The sequence below is a fragment of the Pseudorasbora parva genome, chromosome 15, assembly GCF_024679245.1.
Source record: "Pseudorasbora parva isolate DD20220531a chromosome 15, ASM2467924v1, whole genome shotgun sequence".
Lineage (NCBI taxonomy): Eukaryota > Metazoa > Chordata > Actinopteri > Cypriniformes > Gobionidae > Pseudorasbora > Pseudorasbora parva.
In genome coordinates this window covers 41,984,944-42,010,012 of record NC_090186.1, presented here as the reverse complement: position 1 = coordinate 42,010,012, position 25,069 = coordinate 41,984,944, and the positions used below count along the sequence as shown (strand labels likewise).

General features: G+C 38.8%; 2 protein-coding genes across 2 annotated transcripts in view; one reads left to right on the top strand and one right to left on the bottom strand.

Moving 5' to 3' along the window:
• The window catches only part of riox1 (ribosomal oxygenase 1), a 30,903-nt gene extending 23,059 nt beyond the window's left edge, over positions 1 to 7,844 (bottom strand). Inside the window, exon 1 of the mRNA XM_067418225.1 lies at positions 7,835 to 7,844. The gene's annotated coding sequence lies outside the window, so the exon portion shown is untranslated. The remainder of the gene's footprint in view (positions 1 to 7,834) is intronic.
• The window catches only part of extl3 (exostosin-like glycosyltransferase 3), a 36,243-nt gene extending 11,950 nt beyond the window's left edge, over positions 1 to 24,293 (top strand). The window contains exons 2-6 of the mRNA XM_067418208.1: positions 14,720 to 17,280; positions 17,965 to 18,092; positions 19,303 to 19,447; positions 19,748 to 19,876; positions 22,179 to 24,293. Coding sequence (XP_067274309.1) covers positions 15,139 to 17,280; positions 17,965 to 18,092; positions 19,303 to 19,447; positions 19,748 to 19,876; positions 22,179 to 22,388 — 2,754 coding nt within the window. The 5' untranslated portion in view covers positions 14,720 to 15,138 and the 3' untranslated portion in view covers positions 22,389 to 24,293. The remainder of the gene's footprint in view (positions 1 to 14,719; positions 17,281 to 17,964; positions 18,093 to 19,302; positions 19,448 to 19,747; positions 19,877 to 22,178) is intronic.
• The last annotated feature ends 776 nt before the right edge of the window (positions 24,294 to 25,069 follow it).

Here is a 25,069-nt window from a genome sequence, read left to right as displayed (position 1 = left end):
CAAGTGTTAAAGAATCCATTCAACAGCGCTCAAAAGCCTGGAAGGAAATGCTGATATTGTCACATTTTTTAATTTCAGTACTGACTTTTCGACAAATATTCATAATATAAACTATATCAACTTGCGTACATTAAAGGGGGGGTGAAACACTCAGTTTCAGTCAATCTCATGTCAATCTTGAGTACCTATAGAGTAGTATTGCATCCTTCATATCTCCGAAAAGTCTTTAGTTTTATCATATTTATAAAAGAAATATAGGCTGTACCGAGTCTTTCCGGAAAAAAACGAGCGCCTGGAGGCGTATCGTGTGGGCGGAGCTAAAGAATGACAAGCGCGCAAAGCGGTGACGTCCTCAAGCGTGGAGAAACCCATCTATCTCAGCTAATACAGATAATGATCCACAATCAAATCTGAGGGAGAAATAAATTGAACAGGAGAAACGGCAACAGCAGGACGTCCGTCTCTGTGGTATGTAAGTTACTGTATTTAATGGCCTCTCCACATTTCTGTGTGTTTACTCGCAGTGTATGAGGACATGATTCGGTTTATGGACTATTGTATGCGACTAGACCTTAGAAGTAGCAAGCAAAACGGTTTTGCACGTCAGAATACTGTAACGTTATACAGAGAACAACAATGGAGTAACCGTTAGCGCATTTGAATGACGAAGCACGCGATCGTGTCGTTTACTGATGTTTACTCATGCGACGGTAGCCAATAGCAGAGACATTTGAAGCAGTTTAAGTTAACTCACCGTCGAAGCTTTATCGCTGGGACCGCTCCGTCAGAAACACACTTCTTTGGTATGATTTGGTAAAGTCCTGTGACAGCAGTGGCGTGTAAATCCATTTTGAGACGCAACTGAAACGATGTTGTCAAGCTTCCCGTCATTTCTGCGTTCAAATCGGTTCAAATGCAGCGCTGCCTTCCCGGAATGCTGTGCTGAAGTCGCTCGACGTCACGCATAGGAATAAAGTGGAGCGCGGCGCCGTTCACGGACGACTGGATCTGCAGCTGAGAGACTGTTTACAGCGTGCTCTAGTCACGCGCGCGCGCACCCTACCGGGAGAAGAGCCCGTACGGCCCATACAAGGACCTTCCGCTCTTATTAACGTCAAATAGACCCATACTCGAAAAAAACTCGCCGAAACTTGTGAGAAACCGGAAGGAGTATTTTTGACACAGAAATACTCCATCAAACGTCCAACATTAGTTTTTGAAAGTTTGTCTATGTTTAGGATGGGAATCCAAGTCTTTAAAGGTGTAAAAAGCTCAGTATGCATGAAACAGCATTTCACCCCCCCTTTAAGTATTATAACAAATGCCTGCAGAGGGCGCCAAAAGCTTGGTGTTATTACACTTTACAGCAGATCTTTGAATTGGCTAAACAACATTTAATTCAAATGTTCACTTAATCTTTAATATTTGGCCATTTCTTTACAATAGAAATGCTGCAGCCACTGTAAGCATATGCAAAGATGGAGTTTGTAAATGATAACAGTTGATGTGGAGCAGCATTTACTGTTAACAGAGCTGCTCTGAGACGCACATAACCTACACGCATGCAAATAATAAAAGCATTAAACCTGCAGGGCATATATTTATTTAACTGAATCGTGAATTCACAATGGCACCATACATATGCTATGTGCTTAGAAAGCAGTCTAATATGCAGTTCATGGATTCTCATCTGTGGAACGTGTCACATTTGGTTTGTTGCCGGTTACTCGACACGGGTAAATTGCAATCGAGAATTATTTTCAAATCGAATACTCTTAATTTAATCATGATATGACAGCCCTAATCATATCCAGCTGTATGTTATGTCAGATTATTTAGGAGTAGTGTATTTCAAAATTCAAATCATATGTTAAAAATGGTATGCCAAAGGTTGTTTGGACAGTATACTATTTCTGGTGGATTTGTGAAGTCTGAGGTTGTCTGAAATCGTCCCCTATACCTTTAAATACGGCACTTTTTGAGAGGACAGCCACCCATTCGATCCCACAATGGACACAATAACAAGTGTACAACTGATGTACACTCAACGGCTAAAGAATACCCATAATATACTGTGAGTGTCGTGCTAAATGAATTGTCTCGCCAGAACATAGCGCCTGCAGCTGACCCATCCATTTATCCAATTTCCAAACCGCAATGTGGGTACAGCGTAATATCATACAGGTATAAATTCCTTTTTATTACCATAAAAAGTCATTTAAGGTTTAGTTATTTAAGGTGGAGTTCAAGGTAAGTCTTTTCATAACCACTGCTAAGTCCAAATTCACTCATCTCTTTTTCATTCACTACTCTCCAAGTAAACTATATTAGTGGAGTAAGGAAATAGTGGATGAATGTATAGGGGTGATTTCAAACAGTCTCTGTTTGCTTTCTGGGCTAATATTACCCACAACCTTGAGCTACAATGAACTTCTTTTTTCATATTAAGGAGAAAATGGATTGAGCTGCCTATTTTAAATACGAACCTAAAAATTGTTCATAAGGAAATTAAAGGTGACATATTATGCCCCATTTTACAAGATGTAATATAAGTGTCAGGTGTCCCCAGATGGTGTCTGTGAAGTTTCAGCTCAAAATATCCCATAGATCATTTATTATACTGTGCCCAAAATGCCCCTTTATTGGTGGAATCAAAAACATGCTGTTTTCGTGTGTATATATATGCTTAAGGGCTGGATACTGGATACAACAAAATGGGAAAAACAGCATGAGGGTCGTTACAGAATGCGTTTTTGCATTCCACTTCGCTGATTCTTCATTATTTACCATGTAAACGTGTAGACAGACCTTGCATTTTTTTTCTCCCATTCAGGGGCATTTACACATTCACATGTTTTTTTAAACGTTAATCTTCCTTTAACTTGAGCGCTGCATTTTAAGAGCAGCGTTTCATGCGCGTGACACCGTAAGAGATGCGAGAGACGAGTGCAAAAGCCACATGTCCCTCTAGCACGTTTATATAGGAAAGCAATGGAAAAGTAGTGCAGTGGAATGGAAAAACACATTATCTGTGTTCATTGACAGATACCCAACAGCAGAACATTTAGATTGTCTCAGCTACATGATAAACATTCTTGTGCTTCCTTTCACTAGCCGGAGATAAACATGGTGGACTGTGTACGGCTCACTCAGGGGAGGATCTACGCCAACAGAGCAGATTCCACCGGTCGTGGACGGGTGTCACAATGTATAGAAAATATGAATGACTCATTATGAGTTACTTTTTATGATTTATAGGGAGTATTAAAAAAAGGAGTGGGTGGATTTTTACCATTATTGGGTGGTTGTGTAACACTGTAGACACACATTTATCTTCACTGTGAATTTTACGTAATAGCTCCCATTCAAAATGAATCCTAAGTTCTTAATATACATTCCTGTTGTATTATTCAAAGTAGTATAAAGATGGAATTTCATGATGTGGAAGTATGTCCCAATACCTTTGTACTATCTTGCCATGAACTCGCATTCCCTGCAAAGTACATGCCTTTAGTGCAGAGCAGAAATATGCAAAGCATGCAGGCAGTCTTTCATTGTAGAAAATGCCTCACCTTGTTTCATGTAAGACTGTTGATGTCCACAAAGAAACACAGGAAAGAATGACCTGTGTTGTGCTGTGTGCATGCATAGGGGATGTTATCTGAATAAAACAAAAAGCATTCCTCGTTCCATGACAGGCAGTGCAAGATCGTCAGATGAAGGTCGATTTCAGTGCGACTCTCGCTTGTTTTGTGTTGCTGTGCATAGTAGATATTTGTCTATAGAAAACGTTATCATTTATCTCATGCTGCTTTGTTTTTGGTGAACATCTTTGGAGCTGTGGCCTATTTTTAGGACCATTAAAGGGGGGTCGCACCACTAATGCGATTTCATGCATTCTGACTTATTTACACTGATAAAGAGTTGATTCTCATGCTAGACATGGACAACATTTAAAAAAACGAGTTGGACGTATGACGGAGTATCTCTGTGCCAAATACACTCCTTCAGGATTCAAATAAGTTTTAGAAAGTTTTTTTCAACTATGGCCCTGTATGACTTCATAAAGGGCGGCATTCCTTGTATGGGCACTTCTCCCGAATGACACACACACACACACACACACACACACACACACACACACACACGTTTGTTTTTGTGACATATGGGGACATTCCATTGGCGTAATGGATTTTATACTGTACAAACCGTATTTTCTATCCTCCTACTGCCCCTGCCCCTAAACCTACCCATCACAGGAAACTTTCTGCATTTTTACTTTCTCAAAAAAACTCATCCTGTATGATTTATAAGCCTTTTGAAAAGTGGGGACATGACCAATGTCCTCATAGGCCACCCTCTACTTGTAATACCTGTGTCATACCCATGTTATTATACACATTTGTGATGTGTCCAAAAACATGCCCACAAACACACACACACATCAACCAAAACCAGAGCAAGAGCATGGCCATCAATGAGCTTCGTTCTCGTTATAGGAGGCGTCGGCAGCGCTCATTCCCCCGACCATGAAATCCCCAATGTCACCGAAGAAGTGTGTTTCTGGTGTGAGGGAAAGATAACCTTGTTCAGCTTCCACAATAACCCAGCGTTAAGGAAACTGGATGCAGTTTAGTTTTCTAGAGCAGCAACAGAGTTCTGCAAGTGTGTCCGTTGTTCCCGGTCACGAGTGGAAGCGGCAGGCGGTGTGCGAAACTCCATCATATGTGTTTTGTTGGCAATCGGCGTGTAAGTGTATATATAATGTGAAAAACACAAATGTATAGTGAATTGAAAGTTACCGAGGGATAATGCCATGATGTTGTGTGTGTGTCTCTTTAGCTCCACCCGCTGCATGCCTGCATGAGCCCGGCTGCTTTCAGAAAAGCGTCTGTGCAGTGTATCTGTCTTCTTTTATAAATAGGATAAAATTAAAGACTCTTCTGTGATATGAAGGATGCAACACTACTCTATAGATACACTCTAAAAAATGTTGGGTTGTTTTAACCCAATGTTGGGTCAAATATGGACTAACCCAGCAATTGGGTTGTTTTAATCTTGCGGTTAGGTTAAATATTTGCTTAAGACAACCCAATCGCTGGGTTAATCCATATTTGACCCAACATTGGGTTGTTTTTTAACTAGAATTTTTTTTAGAGTGTACTCATGATTAACATGAGACTGGCAGAAACTGTGTGTCATGAACCCTTTAAACCTTTTTGCATGTTGATATTATTTTATAACAATATAAGTACATTCAGCATAATGTGACCAGATTATTAACTTTAAGGCATTTTTTTTTACACTTAGTTATAATATTTGTGTCCTTTGATATACATATGAATAGATATCCTAAACATATATTTTTTTTATAGATTGCAAACGTGTAATGGGCTGTAATGTCATTTTTGGACTAAAAATATCATAAGTCAGACTGTGTCTCGTCTCCATGGATCAATCTGAAGACTCGATTTCATATCAGGAATGTTATTTCATCAGGCTGAAATACAGGTGGGCCTTGTGGGATTGTCTGTTGCCTGAAGGAAGACATTGGGCGTGTGCACCAAATCAGGGTGAAACGGTTAGAAATTGGAGTTGGATTACTTGCTAACTCTGACAGGGCAAACAGGATGCGAATGTGCCTCAAGCCCACTGTAAGAGGTCTCACGGTGGGACCTGTTAGTGCATGCTAGACAAAGAAAACTATCCATGCACGGTCATCTGACATGATTTCTGAGGCATCCAGCCTGAGCAGAACTTAAAGTGGAACCTATCCCGACGGAGAATATCTCAAAGGGAATTATTATACGGTGTGCACTCACTCTCCATGAACTATTTAAAGCCAAATGTGTGTCTTCAGAGAAGCTTTTGCCTATCCCTGTCTAGGCTGTTACTAATGTTGAATTTGACGCAGAACGTTCTGATAGATCAAGCTTAAGTTCATTAAACACAGCTGTTTTGTTTCCACTGAAATATTTTAGGAGCTTTTCCGTAGAAGAGCAGATAAGATGTGTGAGCCAGGTGTTTCAAGGTCTTCAATACTGAGTTTATTTTTCCCTTCTTGCCAATATAATGTTAGCAGCTCAGCTTTCCTTTTTTATTGATGACAGAGGAAGCAGATTTATTGACCATAAAACTGAAGTTTTTCAATAATAAAAGAACATTTAGAACGTATTGGCCTACTTTCACATTTTTAAATCGTAAGAGTACAGGAATGAAAAGTAGGGATCCACTTTTTCTTTTACTTAATGTATTGCATCTTTTGGCATTTTACAATTTTTTTTAAAAGGATTAGTTCACTTCAGAATTTAAATTTCCTGATAATTTACTCACAATTTACTCACTCATGTCTTTCTTTATTCAGTCGAAAAGAAAGTTTTTGAGGAAAATATTCCAGGATTTTTCACCATATTTTGGACTTCAGTGTGTTATAACAGTTGGAAGCTGCATTGATACTGCAATTTGGACCTTCAAACCGTTGTAAGCACATTCAAGTCCACAATATGGAGAAAAATCCCGGAATATTTTCCTCAAAAACCTTAATTTCTTTTTGACTGAAGAAAGAAAGACATGAACATCTTGAATGACGTGGGAGTGTGTAAATTATCTGAACATTTAAATTCTAAAGTGAACTACTCCTTTAACTTCATATTGACATCATGCCTCAGAATGCATCTAAGATAATTCAATGAGACGGGCTGTATTACCTCAGTGGTCTATATCGTTTCAGCAGTGCATTAGGAACAGAGTGACTCATTGATGGAGTTCTGGAGATCATCTGGGAGAAAAGTACTGCCAAATTTTTCCTGCCCGGAGAAGATGTCCCAAAGTGCAGCTCAACATCTGTCTGATGGTTAAACTGCTTTAAGTAGAACATCGATCCTGCTAAAAGCTTGTCCTAGTTAACTTCTGTGCGCCTAATGCCTCTTTGCTCAGCTGAGTTATTTTATACAGTCTGGAATTTCATTTTCCCTTAGTATAAATTTCTGAGATGATAAACTGAAGTGACCGTGTTATGCAATATGTTCCTTAGATGTCAAGGAGAGCAACTCTGACAGAAACATTTGATAAAGAATCATTGAGATGTAGGGAAACATTCACTTTGCATTGACATTTTAGTTTTTATTGGTTTTGACTTCAAATATTTGAGTAAGCTCATTAATTTAATTATTATATTATTATTTAATTACTTAAATATTTTTAGTAGTGGAAACTTTTTTTCTTAAAACTGACACATTTTAAAGGCACAATATGTAATGTTTCAGCATTAAAAATATAAAAGATCACTATATCTATGTTATATATTTTTTAAAGTTGTGTGTTTACATTATCCCGACAGTTCCAATTAACTTCTAAATCCAGAGAAATTAATATTTTAATTCGAAGACACGGACCGTGTCTTTATTTCCGTTATGTCGCCCGTCTTTCACGTCATATCCACGTTTGCGTCTTGCTTCCTGCGAACTCGGCGGAACCGCCAAACTCAAAGAGGAACACTGACAGTATAAGGGGAACACCCGTATAAAAAAGTCTGTATGATAATGGATCATGACTACTCTTTGCCTGTACGTTTTGCCAGCTCAACAAAGCGCAAACGTACGGGTGAAAAAAATGACCCGAGAAGATTTTGGGACAGTAGAAGAAGCAAGAGACGTGTAAACCTTGGAGAAGCCTTTGAAAGATGGCGAAATCTTCGTGACAAGCTCGGACTGCAGAGAGATGCTGATCTCGCTTTCGTTTTAATAAACAGGTCATTTAAGTAACCATTCAGCTAACATAATTATCATATAATCATAACATGCTGTATGTTTGCATATTGCATAGCGATCTTGACCACATTGAGACGCGTTTAGCTGAATGCGTAACGTTATACATTTTGTATCGGCTTTTCAAACAGGCGGATTCTCTATTTTTGGAGACTGAAAGAGCTATTTTTTAAAAAACTGATTCAAAAGTATTTCTATCCGTATATTTGGTGACACGATGATGTCATGTGTAAAACGCAGATGGACGAGCTATTATTGGTTTTATATGTAGCTGGAGAAAGTAACGTTAGCTTCATAAGGTAATATGCCACTATCTTGGTCAATTAATATAAGGTGACCGTCACTTTTATCATATGTTAATACTAGCTACATAAAATATTGATTTAATAATGATCTACTTATTCATATATCTCTGAGTTCCAAAATAAATGTTTATTAGAATGATTGATGAACGTGGGGAGCGACACAGCGCGTGTTCCAATAAACAACAGCTGGTGCTGGTTCTCTCATTTACTATGTTTAATGTTGGTAACGTTAATGATAAACTAAATTGAAATTTATTTCCTTATTGAACAGTTGATATACAGAATGTTCGACAATCGCGGATGCCATGTCAATATATCTATAATTTGAGTAACTCAAATTAAATTATGATGCGCGGTTAATATGTCTACATAGCCTACCAACTTATAGGTATGTTGGCATAGCGACCGCCCGCACAACATTCTGTCTCACACATTAGCTAACGTTACTGATAAGTTTGTTAAGTAACGGTAGCTCGCTGCTATTTCATTAGATTGACATTACATAAAGTGAAAAGCCGTAACTAAACTTAACAATAATAGAGATGTAATGTAACAATTACCTTGTCAGTGAACATGTTTTCTGCTGGAGATGCCAGATTCGCTGGTTGACAGTGGCAATAATGACAACAACTCCCATGAGCCCACGCACTTTCCCGACGTCACCAAAGTACGTCAGTTGTTATTATTTTGAATGAGTGACCCCTAGTGGCCAAAAGTTGCATACTGCACGTTTAAGTAATCTGTATTGTTTAATTGTATTGAGTTTTATGAACTTGTTTCTTTTAAAGGGGTACTTCAGCGCAGGGAAGATGAATCAGTATTTAAACTGGGTCATTGATGTAGTAGAAATGTGAAATTATTTTTGAATTTGGTGCCTTCTTATCTGAGAAAAGCCGTAAAATGTATTTTTGGCTCGTGGATGAAAGACAACAACTCCCAGAATGCACTTTGCTTCACTGCCCTGGCCACGCCCAAAGTCACCGCTACTGGATCACTTGCCCTACCGTTGGTTTCATTTTCATAATAATAAAATAATTTTGTTCAGTTAGAGAACAGACACTATAATTAAAAACTGAGTTTGTCTGTTCAATACAGTGTGGGCCGAATGAGTGTCACGGCACAAATGCAGCAGGAGTCGGATTACATTCATTATGAGCGAAGAGATGAGTTCATGCCTTTGGAAGCTTAACTTTCATAAGAATTCATTGGAAAAGTTGAAACACTCACTTTGCTCCTCCGCTCCGTTTACATGAATGCCTGCAGCTGTCTGAGCCGGGCGCTGTGAGTGCGATCCCACCGCCCATGCGCGGGTTAAAAACATGCGGAAATAGCTCCCCTGCTGGCTGTAGTCTTTAGCCTCTGGATTTTTTCCAGAAATCAAATATATAAATCTCTCGTCTCAAAGGGATATTGGGGGGGGGGGGGGGGGGGGGAGCACGATCATTCAAATATAGTCCTGGGTTTCTACTGATATAAAGCTTAATGCTAATCGCTGAAGTAACCCTTGAATTTAGACACACTTAAATTTAACCGAAACTAGACTGGGATTTAAATTTCCCAGCATGCTTTCACATGACACTCAAAAGGGACAGTAAATGCCAAAATTAAGTATTATATTATTATGCATTTTGTGCAAGATTAACATTAAGTGGGAGATTTAGTAGTAAACAAATCCACAAAACTCCAAAAATGAACATTCAGATTAATGTGTCAGTTTTATGAAGTTAATTTAATTGAACTAATTGAGTGTAAGTTTTACAGTGTGTAAAACTCACCATCAAAGTGCTTGTGTGGGGCACTACTATCTAATTATTAAGGTTTTTAGAGTAATTTTAGCTGCTGTTATGCATGCAGTTTTATATTTTATAGTGATAGTTTTTTTTATCACTAACCTTAACATTAGAAATTATAGCATTGAGGTTTTCTTTATTGAACATCACGTTTGGTGTGTGTTTTGCTGACGCAACATTCAATTTGGCTGGAGAGGAAGTGGAAAAAGAGGAAGAGAGAAGGAAAGTTCTGTGGTATGCTGGTGGGGACTGATATTTGATGAAAATACAGAACGTTTCTTTTTTTTTGTATTTACACTGGATCTTCTTGGACTCTTGCCTTCAAAGCAAATTTCGCTCTGAGAAAATTGGTTACTTTGTTGTCGGAAATGTCAGCACTGCATAAAATATGCTCGCACTGATAATAAGGGATCCATAATTTCCTGCTTTCATCCATATTTGCTGCTACTCAGCCGTGGCCAGACTGGAAAAAATCCTTCCATTTACAAAACTGGTCAAATATTGGCTTGTGGTAAATTTGCTTTGCCTTCACAACCCTGAGGCAGTGTGAGGATTAGATGAAGAGGTTTTTTTTTTTATTCCAGGAAAACTTTCTGGACCTGATCACAGGTCAGTGTGAAGAAGTTCTTCAGAGAAAGCCTCATGTTAATTGCTGGGCGATTCACAGAGACGGAGCTCAGGCATGCTGGGTCTTGTCTGTCCACTTGGGAAAAAATATTCTGCTTTGCAAGGCCTATATTCTACATTTTTGTGTTGTCACGATACTGGAATAACTTTGATAGAATATCTTGAAAAATATTGATATGCAATACTATTTTCAGGAAAAACTGCCATATAGATATTGTCCATCCATTGGAAATCATGTCAATCAATGAATATATCAAGCTTCAAAAGGTATGACACATCGTTAATCCAAGTATTCTGATCACTTTATATGATAAACAGATTTTTTAGGCTTTTATATGAATATTGATTAGTTAAAATCATCTCACCTTAATGTTCTCACTCAATGTATTTGTTTTTACAATAGTCTCATTTTGTTGCAATAGCTTAGTCTGCATAATCTTGATTTCAAACTCAGTAATAAAATGAGAACAAATAAAAAATTAAATGTAGTAGCATAAATAAACGCAATATCAGATAGAAAGGACTGAATTGAGCACTATTCAACAAATGCAAATGAGATGAGTGGGTGAGAGGAGGTGGGTGTGTGTCAATCGGAGAAAAGAGAGCAAGAAATCGCAACAGCTGTTGTATTGGAGTTGTATTGAGTTTTGGAACCATTTCAGATATTTCAGTATCGATACTTATAGAAAAATCTGCTCTTGACAACACTACTCTATGCTCTACCAAAAAAAAAGTACATAACATTAGTAAAGGTTTATTACACCAAACTAAAGCAGTCATTAGATACTTTACTCTCTGACACTTTAGCTTTTTTTTGTTGTTGTTGTTATATGTGTAAAAATAACTTGGTGTTGTTTAATTTAGAAAAGCTGAATAAAGTTAAACATCTGTCTTGCTACTAATGCATACAATGTAATGCCTCCTTGCTAAATAAAACTATTAATTTCTTAAAGAAAAAATCCCCTGAAAGTTTTGAACAGTGCACATATTAAGGGAACTTCTGATGTTTATATATCTATAAATATAGCTTTGAATTGCACACACGATGTTTGCAAATAAAATACTTGTATTTCAGGAAGATGGATTTAATGATGAATTCTTTAGGATAATGTTCCTCTGGTCCTCTTCGTTTAAGGGTCACACTTGGCTTCTTTGCGGTCAAAAGTGACCAAAGAAGAGTTAATGCAACTCCCCCAGGAAAACCAATGTAATATTGTTATTTTAGTTCTATAATAATTTTAGGGGGTATTTTATGACCCTATGCAATATTTATAAACCTTTTATTAGTTATTTTTCCCCATTGAAAAAAATTCTATTTCAAAACATATATTGTTTTAATTTTAATTTTTTGACTGAAGAGGACCAGATGGCTAATGTGATACTGATGAAAATATCCAAGTAATCGAGCAGACTGATTCTGAACTCTCAGGTGAGGTCAAATGGCCTAAATTGGTAATGGAACAAAACATTTACTGTTTTGCCTTTTGCATAACATGAACAGAGTTTTGTGTTCTTTATGTTCTATTTTAATACATAAATGTGACAATCATATGCTAATCCTCTCTTGTGAACAACCACACTTAACAACCCATACAGCAGTGGAAAGAGGTGAAATAATAGAGCAGGGAAAGGTCTCAAAGAATAATGATCCACTTCAGGTGTTCAGAGGGTAAGCGTTTTATCAGCACCAATTCGTCCCTTAGTATCATCGTCTGTCTCTCATCACTTTAACATTTCTCTGGAGATCTAGAGTAATTAATCTGAGGAGAGCAGCTCTTTATTCTCACATGGTCTGATAATCTGTATCAGTTTAGATCAGACTTGTGCTTAATCCCAATTTGTATGCTACTACAAACATAATGTGACAAAGAATGTACTATGCTGGTGATGGGAAAGTGCATTGTTTCTTTTTCTTTTGTTCTTTTTTTGTATTTAGAAAAGAAAATGCCTTTTTTTAGTTTGTAATGTTTAGACTCAAGTCCTTGTATTGCCCTAATATAGGGTTAATTTAATAAACACTACATTTGTGTGAGTTTTGGATGATCAATACTACAGTATTGTTAGTGGTTAGCCAGGCAATGGTTAAACAGAAGCGTGTTTGTGCATCTCTTCCCTGCTGCAGGATCAGTGGCCATGTCAAAATCTGTTCCATTAAAGGGAAAATCATCCTGCATGTCCTTTCATCCAGAGATAATGAAGCTCTCTGAAATCTTGTATGGCTTTTACTGATGGCTACATGGGCAAATCTAGACGGTCACTTGAGGCGATTCACATGTTTTTTTTCTTCCTGTATGCATGCCTTATGGAGTGTTTGCTCTGTGGGTTTGTTTTAGAACAGCTGCTAATGCTTGGAGCTAGCTGTCATCATACCAGATAATGTGTTCAGTGAATAGGACAAGCCTGTGAGGTCATTCTGAGCGCTGCCAGTTGGTTTCGAATGTAACAAATGGGTGCGAACTCTTTTTTTTTTTTTTTTTTTTTTTTTTTTTGTGGTACACTGTGCAAAAACAACTTCTGCCAATTGCATTCTGTAGTACACTAATTAGAACTGCGATTTGGCTTGAGAATCTCTTAGGCTAGGAACAAATGTAGGCATAAATGCTAGACCAGCACATTGCAAGCGTACTGTCCTATAGTAGATATTTCACATGCTTACTTGATTTATAGTGGGTGAGGTGATGCAGAGAACTCTAATTGTTCTGTTTAGGATTTTGTTTAGGACAGTTTGTTTAGGATCTTAAGTCTTGCCAGGGTCTAAATGAAGTTTTGGGTAAAAAATGTCCTCTAAAAAAGTCCCCGCTCCCTAGTAGAGGGCTGCATTGGGATTGGGTCCCGCGGGACCCAACGCAAATCTCGCGGGAGCAGGCGGTTTGAATTTTGCTGCGGGCGGGAATGAGCAGCTAAAAAAAACACAGCGGGATAGGGAGGTTGCCTAGCACCATGATGGAGAAGATGTCAATAGATGATGTAGAAAAGAACCTCAAACAAGTTATTTACAGCACAAAAGCTAAGCAAGGAAAGTCTGACATTTGGAGAAGTTTCTCAAATGTTTGTGATAAAGATGGAAAGGAGCTGGACTTTGTTCATTGTGACAAATGTGCAAAAATACTCATCTACAATGGGCACAAATCCAGCACGTCTGGGTTGAGGCGACACACCTGCTCTGTTCTCCCCGGTCAAAGTTTTCATGTAGCCTAGTTTATCATACTATGTGTGTGTGTGTGTGTATATATATATATAATTTTTTTTTTTTTTTTTTTGCAAAGCAGTCTATTTTTATGTGCAAAGTTTTTGATAAAAACGAAATTATATTTGAATGTATTGTTTTTTCTTTTTCTTTTTTTTTCTTTTTCTTTTTTTACATGCAGGCCAGGGAAACGAAACAAACAACCCCATGAGTCTCTTTAATAATATCAATACAAATAGGCCTACGTGTTTTGTTTTTTCAGGAGAAGATGGGAGAAGACACAAAATCAATGCATCTCTATTATTGTGCGGGAATAAATTCTCAGAGTTTTGCGGGTGGGAGTGGACATACATATTGCGGGAGCGGGCGGGAGTGTAACACATACGTTGCGGGAGCAGGCGGTAATGGTCAGAAATTCGGCGGGCGCGGGCGGGATGAAGAAAACAGTCCCGCGCTGGGCTCTACTCCCTAGTTTGTACTTTTTCAAAGTTCAGGAACTTTCGGGGGTGGGACTTACATACTCTGCTGAACATACTGATTGGTTGAGTTTACGCAGCATTTTGATTGGCTGACTTAACGCAGCATTTTAGTCTTTTGTGGTGCCTGCAGTAAGAGTTGGTTGCTGTTTGAATAAAAAATGAAGTTTTAAAAAAATATGACCGATGGACAAACGATGAGATTCAGGTTCAGTACGAAATCTAGCGATAACTGGAAAGTCACACGCAGTCCTACGTCACCAGACTAATCGTCACTGTACTTTAGACCGTGATGGAAACGCAGACAGCAGTGGGTCAGGGGGATAAAATTCCTGGGGGGAAAAATTCCTGGGATAAATTGTTCTGGGTAACTTTGGTGGAAACGGGGCTTTAGACTTGATGAAGATCGAGGTGTCCTCAGAATAATTATATACTGAACCTGTCTTTAATATCAGATCAAAGCAAGTTATTCAGGTTTTCTGTCTTTAGCAATGATCATATAAAATGACCAAGGAATTCATGTTCTGTTCTATGTGCAAATAACTGATAATTGCTCTCTGTTTTACAGATTGAATGCAGTTGTCTGGCATGCAGTATCAAGAGTTCATGGCACACTGTGGCCAATTCATGAGTCCCAACTATAGAAGAGTGACCGGAGTATGATGCCACAAAGAAAAATGAAGATCAGCCATGCTTCCATTGCTGGTCTCCATCAAAGGCACTCAGTTTTTACTGCTGTCTGGGACTCTCCTTCCACTCTTGGATAGTTTCAGGTTCAACATACATCATACCAAATGCAAGATGGACGATATCATTCTATCACGAGAAAGATGAAATTTCCTTTTATTAGAAGTCTCAATTAAAACAAGGACACAAGTTACAAACTCTGTAAACTCAAAGTGTACAGATGAAGTTGCATTATGGCAGCTGAATCTCTTCAACAGCTGCATTCACGTATCTGGTTCGGAGGAGAGTGATAGTTGCACGATGCAGCGAGGTGGAGGCATCATCGGGAACAACGGCCAGCCATGGGTACTGCGGCGAGTACGGCTCACCTGGCTCAGTTTCATGCTCTTTTTCATCCTGGTCTTTTTCCCTCTCATTGCACATTACTACCTCACCACAATCGATGAAGCAGGAGGACCAGATAAGCGCATTTTTGGGCCAAGACCTGGAGGAGAGCTGTGTGAAGCAAAGCACGTGCAAGACCTGTGTCGTATACGGGAATCTGTCAGCGAGGAGCTACTTCAGCTTGAGGCAAAGCGTCAAGAGCTCAATGGCGAGATAGCCCGACTTAACCTACGCATTGAGGCTTGTAAACGTAGTATTGACAGTGCCAAACAAGACTTGCTACAACTCAAAAATGTCATCAGTCAGACAGAGCACTCTTACAAGGAACTTATGGCTCAAAACCAGCCAAAACTGTCGTTGCCAGTTAGACTTTTACCAGACAAGGATGATCCTGGATACCCTCCTCCCAAGTCGTCCCAAAGCTGTCGTTTGCATTCTTGTTTTGATTATGCTAGATGTCCACTTACATCTGGCTTCCCTGTCTATGTTTATGATACAGGATCATATCCTTGGGGTGAGAAGTTGGACCCTCTTGTCAAACAAGCCTTTGCATCATCCGTCAAAAGCAGTGTGTATGTGACCAATAATCCAAACATTGCCTGTCTGTACATAGTGCTTGTTGGGGAAATACAAGAATCACCTTCCTCTCCCCCTGCTTCACCTTTAGACCTTGAAAAGCAGCTCAAGGCCTTGCCCTACTGGAGGTTAGATGGCCACAACCACCTACTTGTCCATCTTTCTAGAAAGTCTCTGACTCAGAACTTCCTGTACAATGTGAGCACAGGACGAGCAGCAGTGGTACAGTCTACCTTTTTTGAACGTCAGTATAGAGAAGGTTTCGACATGGTAGTGTCTCCTCTAGTCCATGCTCTGTCTGAGCCCAACTTCCTAGAGGTGCCTCCGCAAGTCCCTGTCAAGAGGAAGTACCTCTTCACCTTTCAGGGAGAAAAGGTTGAGTCTTTGCGGAGTAGCTTGCTTGAAGCCCCACCACAGTCCTTTGAGGAGGAAATGGAAGGGGATCCACCAGCTGACTATGATGATCGCATTATTGGTACACTTAAAGCTGTACAGGACAGTCACCTAGACCAGGTTCTTGTGGAGTTCACTTGCAAGAATCAGCCCAAGCCAAGTTTACCAACAGAGTGGGCATTGTGCGGCGAGCGTGAGGATCGTTTAGAGGTACTGAAGGTTTCTACATTTGCCCTGGTGATATCTCCAGGTGATGGCCAGTTGGTGGCATCTGCTGGCTGTAGCATGAGACTTTTTGAGGCTTTGGAAGTTGGGGCAATACCAGTGGTGCTTGGTGACCACTCAAAGTTGCCCTACCATCACCTCATACGCTGGAGTGAGGCAGTCATTATGGTACCCAAGCCTCGCATTACGGAGCTGCACTTTCTCTTGCGTAGCATCTCAGATAATGATCTTCTGGCCATGCGACGGCAGGGTCGGTTTCTTTGGGAGACGTACTTCTCAACCTCAGAGAGCATCTTCAGCACCATTCTGGCTAGTGTGCGAACCAGCATCCAGATACCAGCAGCACCCATACGTGAGGAGCCTGCCCAGGAGATTCCCCACAAAGCTGGAAAGTTGGCAGGAACTGATGCTAACATGGCTGACAATGGTGACCTCGATCTAGGGCCTGTTGAAGTAGAGCCCCCGTATGCTTCGCCGCGCTTCTTGCGTAACTTCACCTACACAGCTGCGGATGTCTACCGCACCTGGAATCATGCACCTGGCCCTTTCCATCTGTTCCCACATACTCCCTTGGACCCTGTGCTTCCTTCAGAGGCCAAGTTTCTGGGGTCGGGGACTGGCTTCCGCCCTATCGGTGGTGGTTCTGGGGGATCCGGTAAAGAGTTTCAGGCCGCTCTGGGAGGTAACGTCCCACGGGAGCAGTTCACTGTGGTCATGCTTACTTATGAACGGGAGGAGGTGCTTATGAACTCACTGGAAAGACTAAATGGTCTTCCTTATCTCAACAAAGTTGTGGTAGTGTGGAATTCCCCCAAACCACCTTCTGATGATCTCCTATGGCCAGACATTGGTCTACCTATAGTGGTAAGCGTGCAGTATTTTTTAAAATCCTATTTCTTATAGTCATTTCTTATTACTGGGCCAGTAAGTAACCACCAGAACACACTAGAAATACATAGCACCCTTGAATCTTGGTGCCAAGTTTTGCACAGGCAGACACAACTCAGTGAAAAAAATCTTGTTAAGCCTGTTATTAGTTGGAATTCTCAAAGGCTTAAATGTGATAGACCCTCACAAGCATTACATTCTGCTGTAGATTTGGTCTTCTCTCTCTGCCGTCTTTGAAGCATAGCTTTCATGTCTCCAGGGCAGCAAGCCAAATTAGTTCTGGTGATATTAAAGGAAACAGTGCTGTATTAAGCCCACAGTAAGGTTATACTTTGAAATGAAATCCCAAATAGAATTCCGAAGTACCCCAAGTTTCTTACTGTCTTCATGTCTTTGACAAGTAGTTTGGAACTTTGAAATTGAGCATTTTTAATTATGGATGCAAACTATAGCTATTTTAATTTTAAACACGCAAAACTTTTGGTTTATTCATCAAAAATGGTTCCCATAAGTATTCAGTTGTTTTGATTGGCATTTGTTGGTTTCATAAGGTCATGTATCTGGCTGGCTCAGTAAAACCTCGTAATAAAGCCTTGTTTTACCTAAGCCGTCATTCACAATATGGCATGTTAACTCAACAGATGGGCTTTTTCTCTGCAGGTGGTACGCACAGAGAAAAACAGCTTAAACAATCGCTTCCTTCCCTGGGATGCGGTTGAGACTGAGGCTATTTTGTCTATTGATGATGATGCCCATCTTCGACACGATGAAATTATGTTTGGGTTCAGGTGAGATTTTTGTGATGGCAAGATCATGATATAGTATGCTTAATAGGACTGAAGAACTTCATCTTTTGGCCATTTCAAAACAATTACACCAGTATAAAAAATATAGTATAGTCAAAAGGCTGAAAATATTAAGATATACAATTTTTTCATGCTAAATCGCCCCCTGCCATAATGTTCAGTAGTCACTCTTTTAGTTGATTGATTTGTAAAACATCATGCCTTTAAAATGCAATGCCTAAACAAATTTGCAGATATTTTCAACTTTTTAAAAATATAGTTTAAGGGGCAATTTTGCTTTTATTTGTACAAGATAGTTCACATTATTCTATGGTTTGCTTCTTTTTTTTAAAAGAAATGTTATACTGCTGTTGTGTTATGCTTATCCTTTATATTATTAGAAAAGAATAAAATGTTTAAAAAAAAACATGATGGTACTGCTTTGGGCTAAAATATGTTTAGAACGACTAAATTCCTTTTTATGAAGCTAGGAAAGAAAATATTTCCATTGGAGAGACAGTGTAACCTGATCTGTTTTCTTACCTCAGATTGTGCATTTTAAGTGTGTGATCCAAAGATTTGTGTTTTCAAATGCACATTTACATCTATATGCCCATTTTAAATACATTTGTCAAAAAAACTAAAAAGATTTCACACTGTTGTGGTGTGTTTTTGCATTCAGAGAGTTTAAGCCCACAGCTGCAGATTCAGCTTTTAGTTTGAGGAATTTAAAGCATCTGATCTGATAAAGTCCATTACAGTAGATTATAAATCTCTCCTTCACTCCTGTGTATCTCAATGTTTGTTTGCATGTTTAAACATCGGTCAGATGAGCAGATAATGGGAGATTTGGTTTTGGTTTTTGGTTTATTAAATCTTTTTGTTTCCGTCATGTCGAGGATCTTTACATGGTAAACACTAAATGTCAATAAACATTAGGGAATTGGTCAGGATGGTTGATGTTTTTCTTTTGGCTGATGTACTGAAGTGTGCGTTATAATGCAAAAGATACTGCCATTTCTGAGCAATGTTATTATGATCTGTAGGTCTGTTTGGTAGTTTTGTGCAATAAACGGTTTAGATATTTAACCTATGTATTTAGTTACTCTATGAAGGGCCTTTTTTGGCATGCATATATTGCTTAATATTATAATATTGAATATTATAATAACCACTCTTGCATTCCCATCTCTTTCTCTTTCTCCACTTCCAGGGTGTGGCGGGAGGCCAGAGACCGGATTGTGGGGTTTCCGGGAAGGTTTCATGCTTGGGATGTAAATCATCAATCTTGGCTCTACAATTCCAACTACTCCTGCGAGCTCTCCATGGTGCTGACGGGTGCGGCCTTCTTCCATAAGGTGAGGCTTTGACCGCTTTGACACTTCCAGAGCCTTATTATGCTAAAAATAGACACTGACCTTATGTAGTTTTACCCAAGTAACACCAGATAATGGGAGCTGGAAATGTTTTAGTTAAAAACCGATGTTGCTACTAAGTATGTTCTTATGCAACCAAATGCATGATGCATCACTTCATTTTCCACTTGGATAAGCAGACAGATGCAAACATGTTTTTTTTATGAGCATTGCTGTACAACATCATGGTACTTTCTTTGTGTTCATTTTTTATTAAAAGCCATAATTTCTTCCTCTCCTCAGTATTACGCGTACCTCTATTCCTACGTCATGCCTCAAGCCATACGTGACATGGTGGACGAGTACATCAACTGTGAGGATATCGCCATGAACTTCCTCGTGTCGCATATCACTCGCAAACCCCCCATCAAGGTCAGTGGGCTGTAGCAGGAAGCACATGTCGATTAGAGCCTATAAAGGGAATAATGTTAATCAGACAATACATTCTGTTAGGCACTTGATTCTGGTTTCTGTCACTCTGGGTAGCCCCACCCGCAGTGAAATCTCATTGGTAAAAACCTTTTCTTTACATAACTGTGTTTTGAACCTTAAATATGGCATTATTAGCCTGTATTTTGTCATTGCGCTGCTCTTTCAGTTCCATTTAGGATTAAAAAAGCATTTATTTTAACTAACTAGTATTACATTACATTTTCATCATCTGGTTCAAATGGTCATATTTCCCCCCCAAATCAAAAGAAAGAAATATAGGATAAAGAAATAATATTTTAGCAATAGCAATATTAAGATTTTTTGAGATTTTGTTTGCCACTAAATTATCTCTAGTCAGGGCTCCAGACTATCATTTTAGAGCAGTGGCACTGGAGGAAAATTTATCATAAAGTTAAATTAATCATAAAATTACTATTGTTTTGTACTATTGTTTTGTTAATAAGTGCAGTTACTGATAATAGTACATTTTTGTTTGCCATAAAGTGGCGTACAACTTTAAACTTTTAGTTTTTAAAAATCCTCACATTACAAATAACATTAAAATTCGATAATATTTTGAGCTTTAAAGTGGGAAAAATATCGCTCTCAAAAGGTTGTTTGAACCCTGAGATGAATAATATAAAAAAAAATTGAATATTTCTTCCAATCTGTGGTAGCGCTGTGAAGTAAGGGAGTCACGTGCCGAGTAAACATAGTAGCGCGGTTCCATTCTGCTTTCGATTCGTTTGCCCTTTAATGTTTCTCATATGTATAACAGAAATGGCAGCTCTTATCAGTTGGGAAACATGGTGGTGGCGACTCTTCCAAACTGCGACCTCTGGACTGCAACCTCTTTAAAAATGTAGTCGCACCAGCAAGAAAAAGGTTGAAAAATGCTACCATTTTGTCGCAGTCTGGAGCCATGCTAGTGTTTCACTCTAAAATAATTGTATATTATTTAAATTGTATATAGTTTTAGGGGTGAAATATGACCTGGACATTGCAAGATTCCCCTGTTATTCTCTGACATTTTTGTTGTTATTGTGTACTATAAATAAAGTTAAATATCTTGCAATGTCCAGAGTTGACGCTGAACACACTTCTTCCAGTTTTACATGTGTTACAATAGAATTGATTTCAGGGATTATTCAGTGTGATTTCGGTAGGCTTTGATGTCAAAGTCCATTGACTGGAGCATCGGGATGGCCCTTGAATTGGCAGTGTAACGAAATTAGATTTTCTCTAGCATTATTAGTTTGAGGATTTCATTGGTACACACACGCACCTCTCGCTCTCTGGCTGCTGTCGCCCCTTCAGTTTCATTCATTTTCTTTTCATTGAAAAGCAGACCAGATTGCAATAGGAAAGCAGGCTACACAAATGAAAGAGATGATATTGTGTTATGAAGTTAATAAGTCTGTCATCTTTATATGGAGGGCTTGATTTTAAGAACTAATCCACTCGAAATTTAAGTCAGTTGCTCTTCCTCATGTTTTTTTAAATTCTTGTTGTTGATTCTCCGAGCTGTTCTTTTCCATACAAACGAAGCTTTAAAGGGTTAGTTCACCCAAAAATGAGATTGATGTCATTAACTCCTCACCCTAATGTCGTTCCACACCTGTAAGACCTCCGTTCATCTTCACACACAGTTTAAGATATTTTATATTTAGTCAGAGAGCGTATGCAAGTGTATGCACACTATACTGTCCATGTCCAGAAAGGGAACAAAAACATCATCACAGTAGTCCATATGAGACATCAGTGGGTTAATTAGAGTCTCTTGAAGCATCGAAAATACATTTGGGTCCAAAAATAACAAAAACTACGACTTTATTCAGCATTGTCTTCTCTTCCGCGTTTGTTTTCAATCCTCAAATAAAGATTCAAACGGTTATGAATCAGCGTATTGATTCATGATTCGGATCGCCAATGTCACGAGATTTCAACAGTTTGGCACGCGATCCGAATCATGAATCAATACGCTGAGTCATAACCGTTTGAATCTTTATTTGAGGAAAACAAACGCGGAAGAGACGACAATGCTGAATAAAGTCCTAAAGTCGTAGTAGGTCTTACAGGTGTGGAACGACATTAGGGTGAGTCATTAATGACATCAATTAAATTTTTGGGTGAACTAACCCTTTAAAGGACAGAAGCATGCAACTCATGCTCTACATCCTAAGTGGTTTGAAGATGTGTGTTAGATTTGATCGTTTAATTCTTCCTGGCGTTCCCCCCTCAGGTGACGTCACGTTGGACCTTCCGCTGTCCCGGCTGTCCGCAGGCTCTGTCTCACGATGATTCGCACTTCCACGAGCGTCACAAGTGCATCAACTTCTTCGTAAAAGTCTACGGATACATGCCGCTGTTATATACTCAGTTCAGAGTGGACTCGGTGCTCTTCAAGACGCGATTGCCACATGACAAGACGAAATGTTTTAAATTCATTTAACGGAACAAGAACAGAAAAATCCGACGGAGTGCTGACACGGGACGGTCTCTCTCTGGGAACGTGAAGGGAATTTAAAGCTTTCGTGTAAATATTGGACAATCTAACTTTGAACTCGTCTTCCTTGAAGCGAAGGGAGAACAATTGCAGAACGAACGATAACCGTCAGGCGTTTTTAAAGGTCACTTGTGTGTGATTCATCAGCAACCACTACAGGCTTTATTTGCACCACTTTTCACGGGACGTCTGAGACTGGGACGCTTTAATAGACGTCAAACTGACATTTGCATCATGTTATAAAGTTATGGGACAATGGAGGCTGTTTTTGATGACATCAGAGAGTTATGAGAGGTGTCATTGCTCTAAATGATTCATGTTTTTATTTTTACTTTGCATATACTCAGTTGTTTGAAATGCACTGATAGTTATGTTTTTTTACTGTGTGTGTGTGTGTGTGTGTGTGTGTGTGTGTGTGTGTGTGTGTGTGTGTGTGTGTGTGTGTGTGTGTGTGTGTGTGTGTGTGTGTGTGTGTGTGTGTGTGTGTGTGTGTGTGTGTGTGTGTGTGTGTGTGTGTGTGTGTGTGTGTGTGTGTGTGTGTGTTGTTCTGTAGGTTGATGGTGACTAAACGTCTCTAACCGCCATCAAATGTTTGTTGATCATCAGTAAGAATAGCACAAGATATCAAACATAACTGCATAGGAATAGCACCAAATCAAACTGTTACATATTCTCATGTCAGTCACGATCATACAAGAAAACAGAACGTCATGTGGAATACCAGACTGATCTTAATGCCTTTTGCTGGATAATCAAGTCTGTTCATGGGTTATGTGTCATTTTAATAAGGTCCAATGATTTCATGAGTGACATGACTAAGAAATATTCAGGTCATATTTAATCATTTAACAAAGAAAATGAATCTGAAAATGTTTTTTTGTCAATTGTGATATTATTTTCACGAATCATAGCACATTTAAACGACCAAAATTCTCATCATGTAATGCAAAAAACATTGCTTAATTTTTTTCCTAATGCGAAATATAATTTTTCAATGAAATTAAATGTTTAAGGACTATTAACTATTTTTGCATTATATCATAATGCAAAAAAAAAATATTGCATTGACATTACTGTAAAGCACATATTTTTTCTAAACATGTTCATTTCAGTATATCAAATATTACTGACATAAATATTTAGATTTTAAATATATTGTTTTCTTTTTGACATATGATGATTTTTTTTTTTTTTTTTAGGGGAAAAGTGTGAAAATAATGTCACAAGGCAAAAAAAAAATCTGGTCTTAAAAAACAATTTCTTTATGCACACTATCATATTTATTTTTTTATTTCCGTTTAATTTGGTGGTGAAATGTGACCTGGACATGCTCTGGACAGTTTCGTGTGGGATTGTGTTTGTGTGTCCGCTTTGAGGTTTTCAGGGCCTGTGAAACACATGTGATAACGGTGACAGTAGTTCCTCTTCCTCTGTAAACGGTACGCGTCTCTCTTTTCTGTGCCAGGATCTAACCTGGGGCTCTAACCTGGTTTCCCCCTTTCAGTCTTTCGGTTCATTCGTGATGTTTTCTGACACATTTACAGGTACATTTCGGGAAGATTGCTCTGCAGTTGTAAATTAATTAGTTTTATTTTTTAAAACACAAAAATGTGTCTCTGTTCCCCTTAGAAGAGGAATATAAATAATCAGATATGATTTTTTCGTTACATGCCCATGTTTTGTATTATGTATAAACAGGCTTTAATGTTGAATTATGTTTTATTTGTGAGGACTGTATGACCGTTTGGATTGGACCATAACTGACGATATAAACCATTGGTTGTAAAGTGTTGAATGCCAGCAAACGTTATAACTTCTTCAACCACACTAATAAACCAGCCAGTCTCATCATCTCTTTCATAATGGTGAAGCTCTCAATGTGTCAAACATTATTTATTAGCATTAGTACGGCCAAATATGACCGAATACAAGTTAGTGCTCAATGTTCATTATGACATTTTGCAATACCTTTTATTTAATTTTTTAATTAACTAGGAAATTGCAAGCTGGATAAAAGCACCACATTCATTGTTCTGAAACGTGCAATAACCACTAGGCCACGGCTCTCATGGGAAAACTGACGTCTCTGTAGTGTTGACCTAGTGTTGACTGTTGTCTGAATGATTTGTGCTTTAATAATATTAATCCATTTGTTATTGCTATGATATTACATTTATTAATATTGTATTATATAATTTATTGATAATTATGTATTTAATGCATTAATACATACACTTATCAGGCATATCATTATGACCTAATATTATGTTGGTCCCTAGCCTGGATGCCAGCCGAACTTAGCCCCGCCTGGTTCTCCGGGAAAAAATGACTAGAATTGAGTATGACCACGTCAGGCTAGTTGGTCACCCTTCTGCTGCCAAAACAGCCCTGACCCGTCGAGGCATGGACTCCTCTAGACCCATGAAGGTGTGCTGTGGTATCTAGCACCAAGATGTTAGCAGCAGATCCTTTAAGTCCTGTAAGTTGCGAGGTGGGGCCTCCATAGATCGGACTTGTTTGTTCAGCACATCCCACAGATGCTCAATTGGATTGAGATCTGAGGAATTTGGAGGCCAAGTCAACGCCTCAAACTCGTTGTGCTCCTCAAACCATTCCTGAAGCATTTG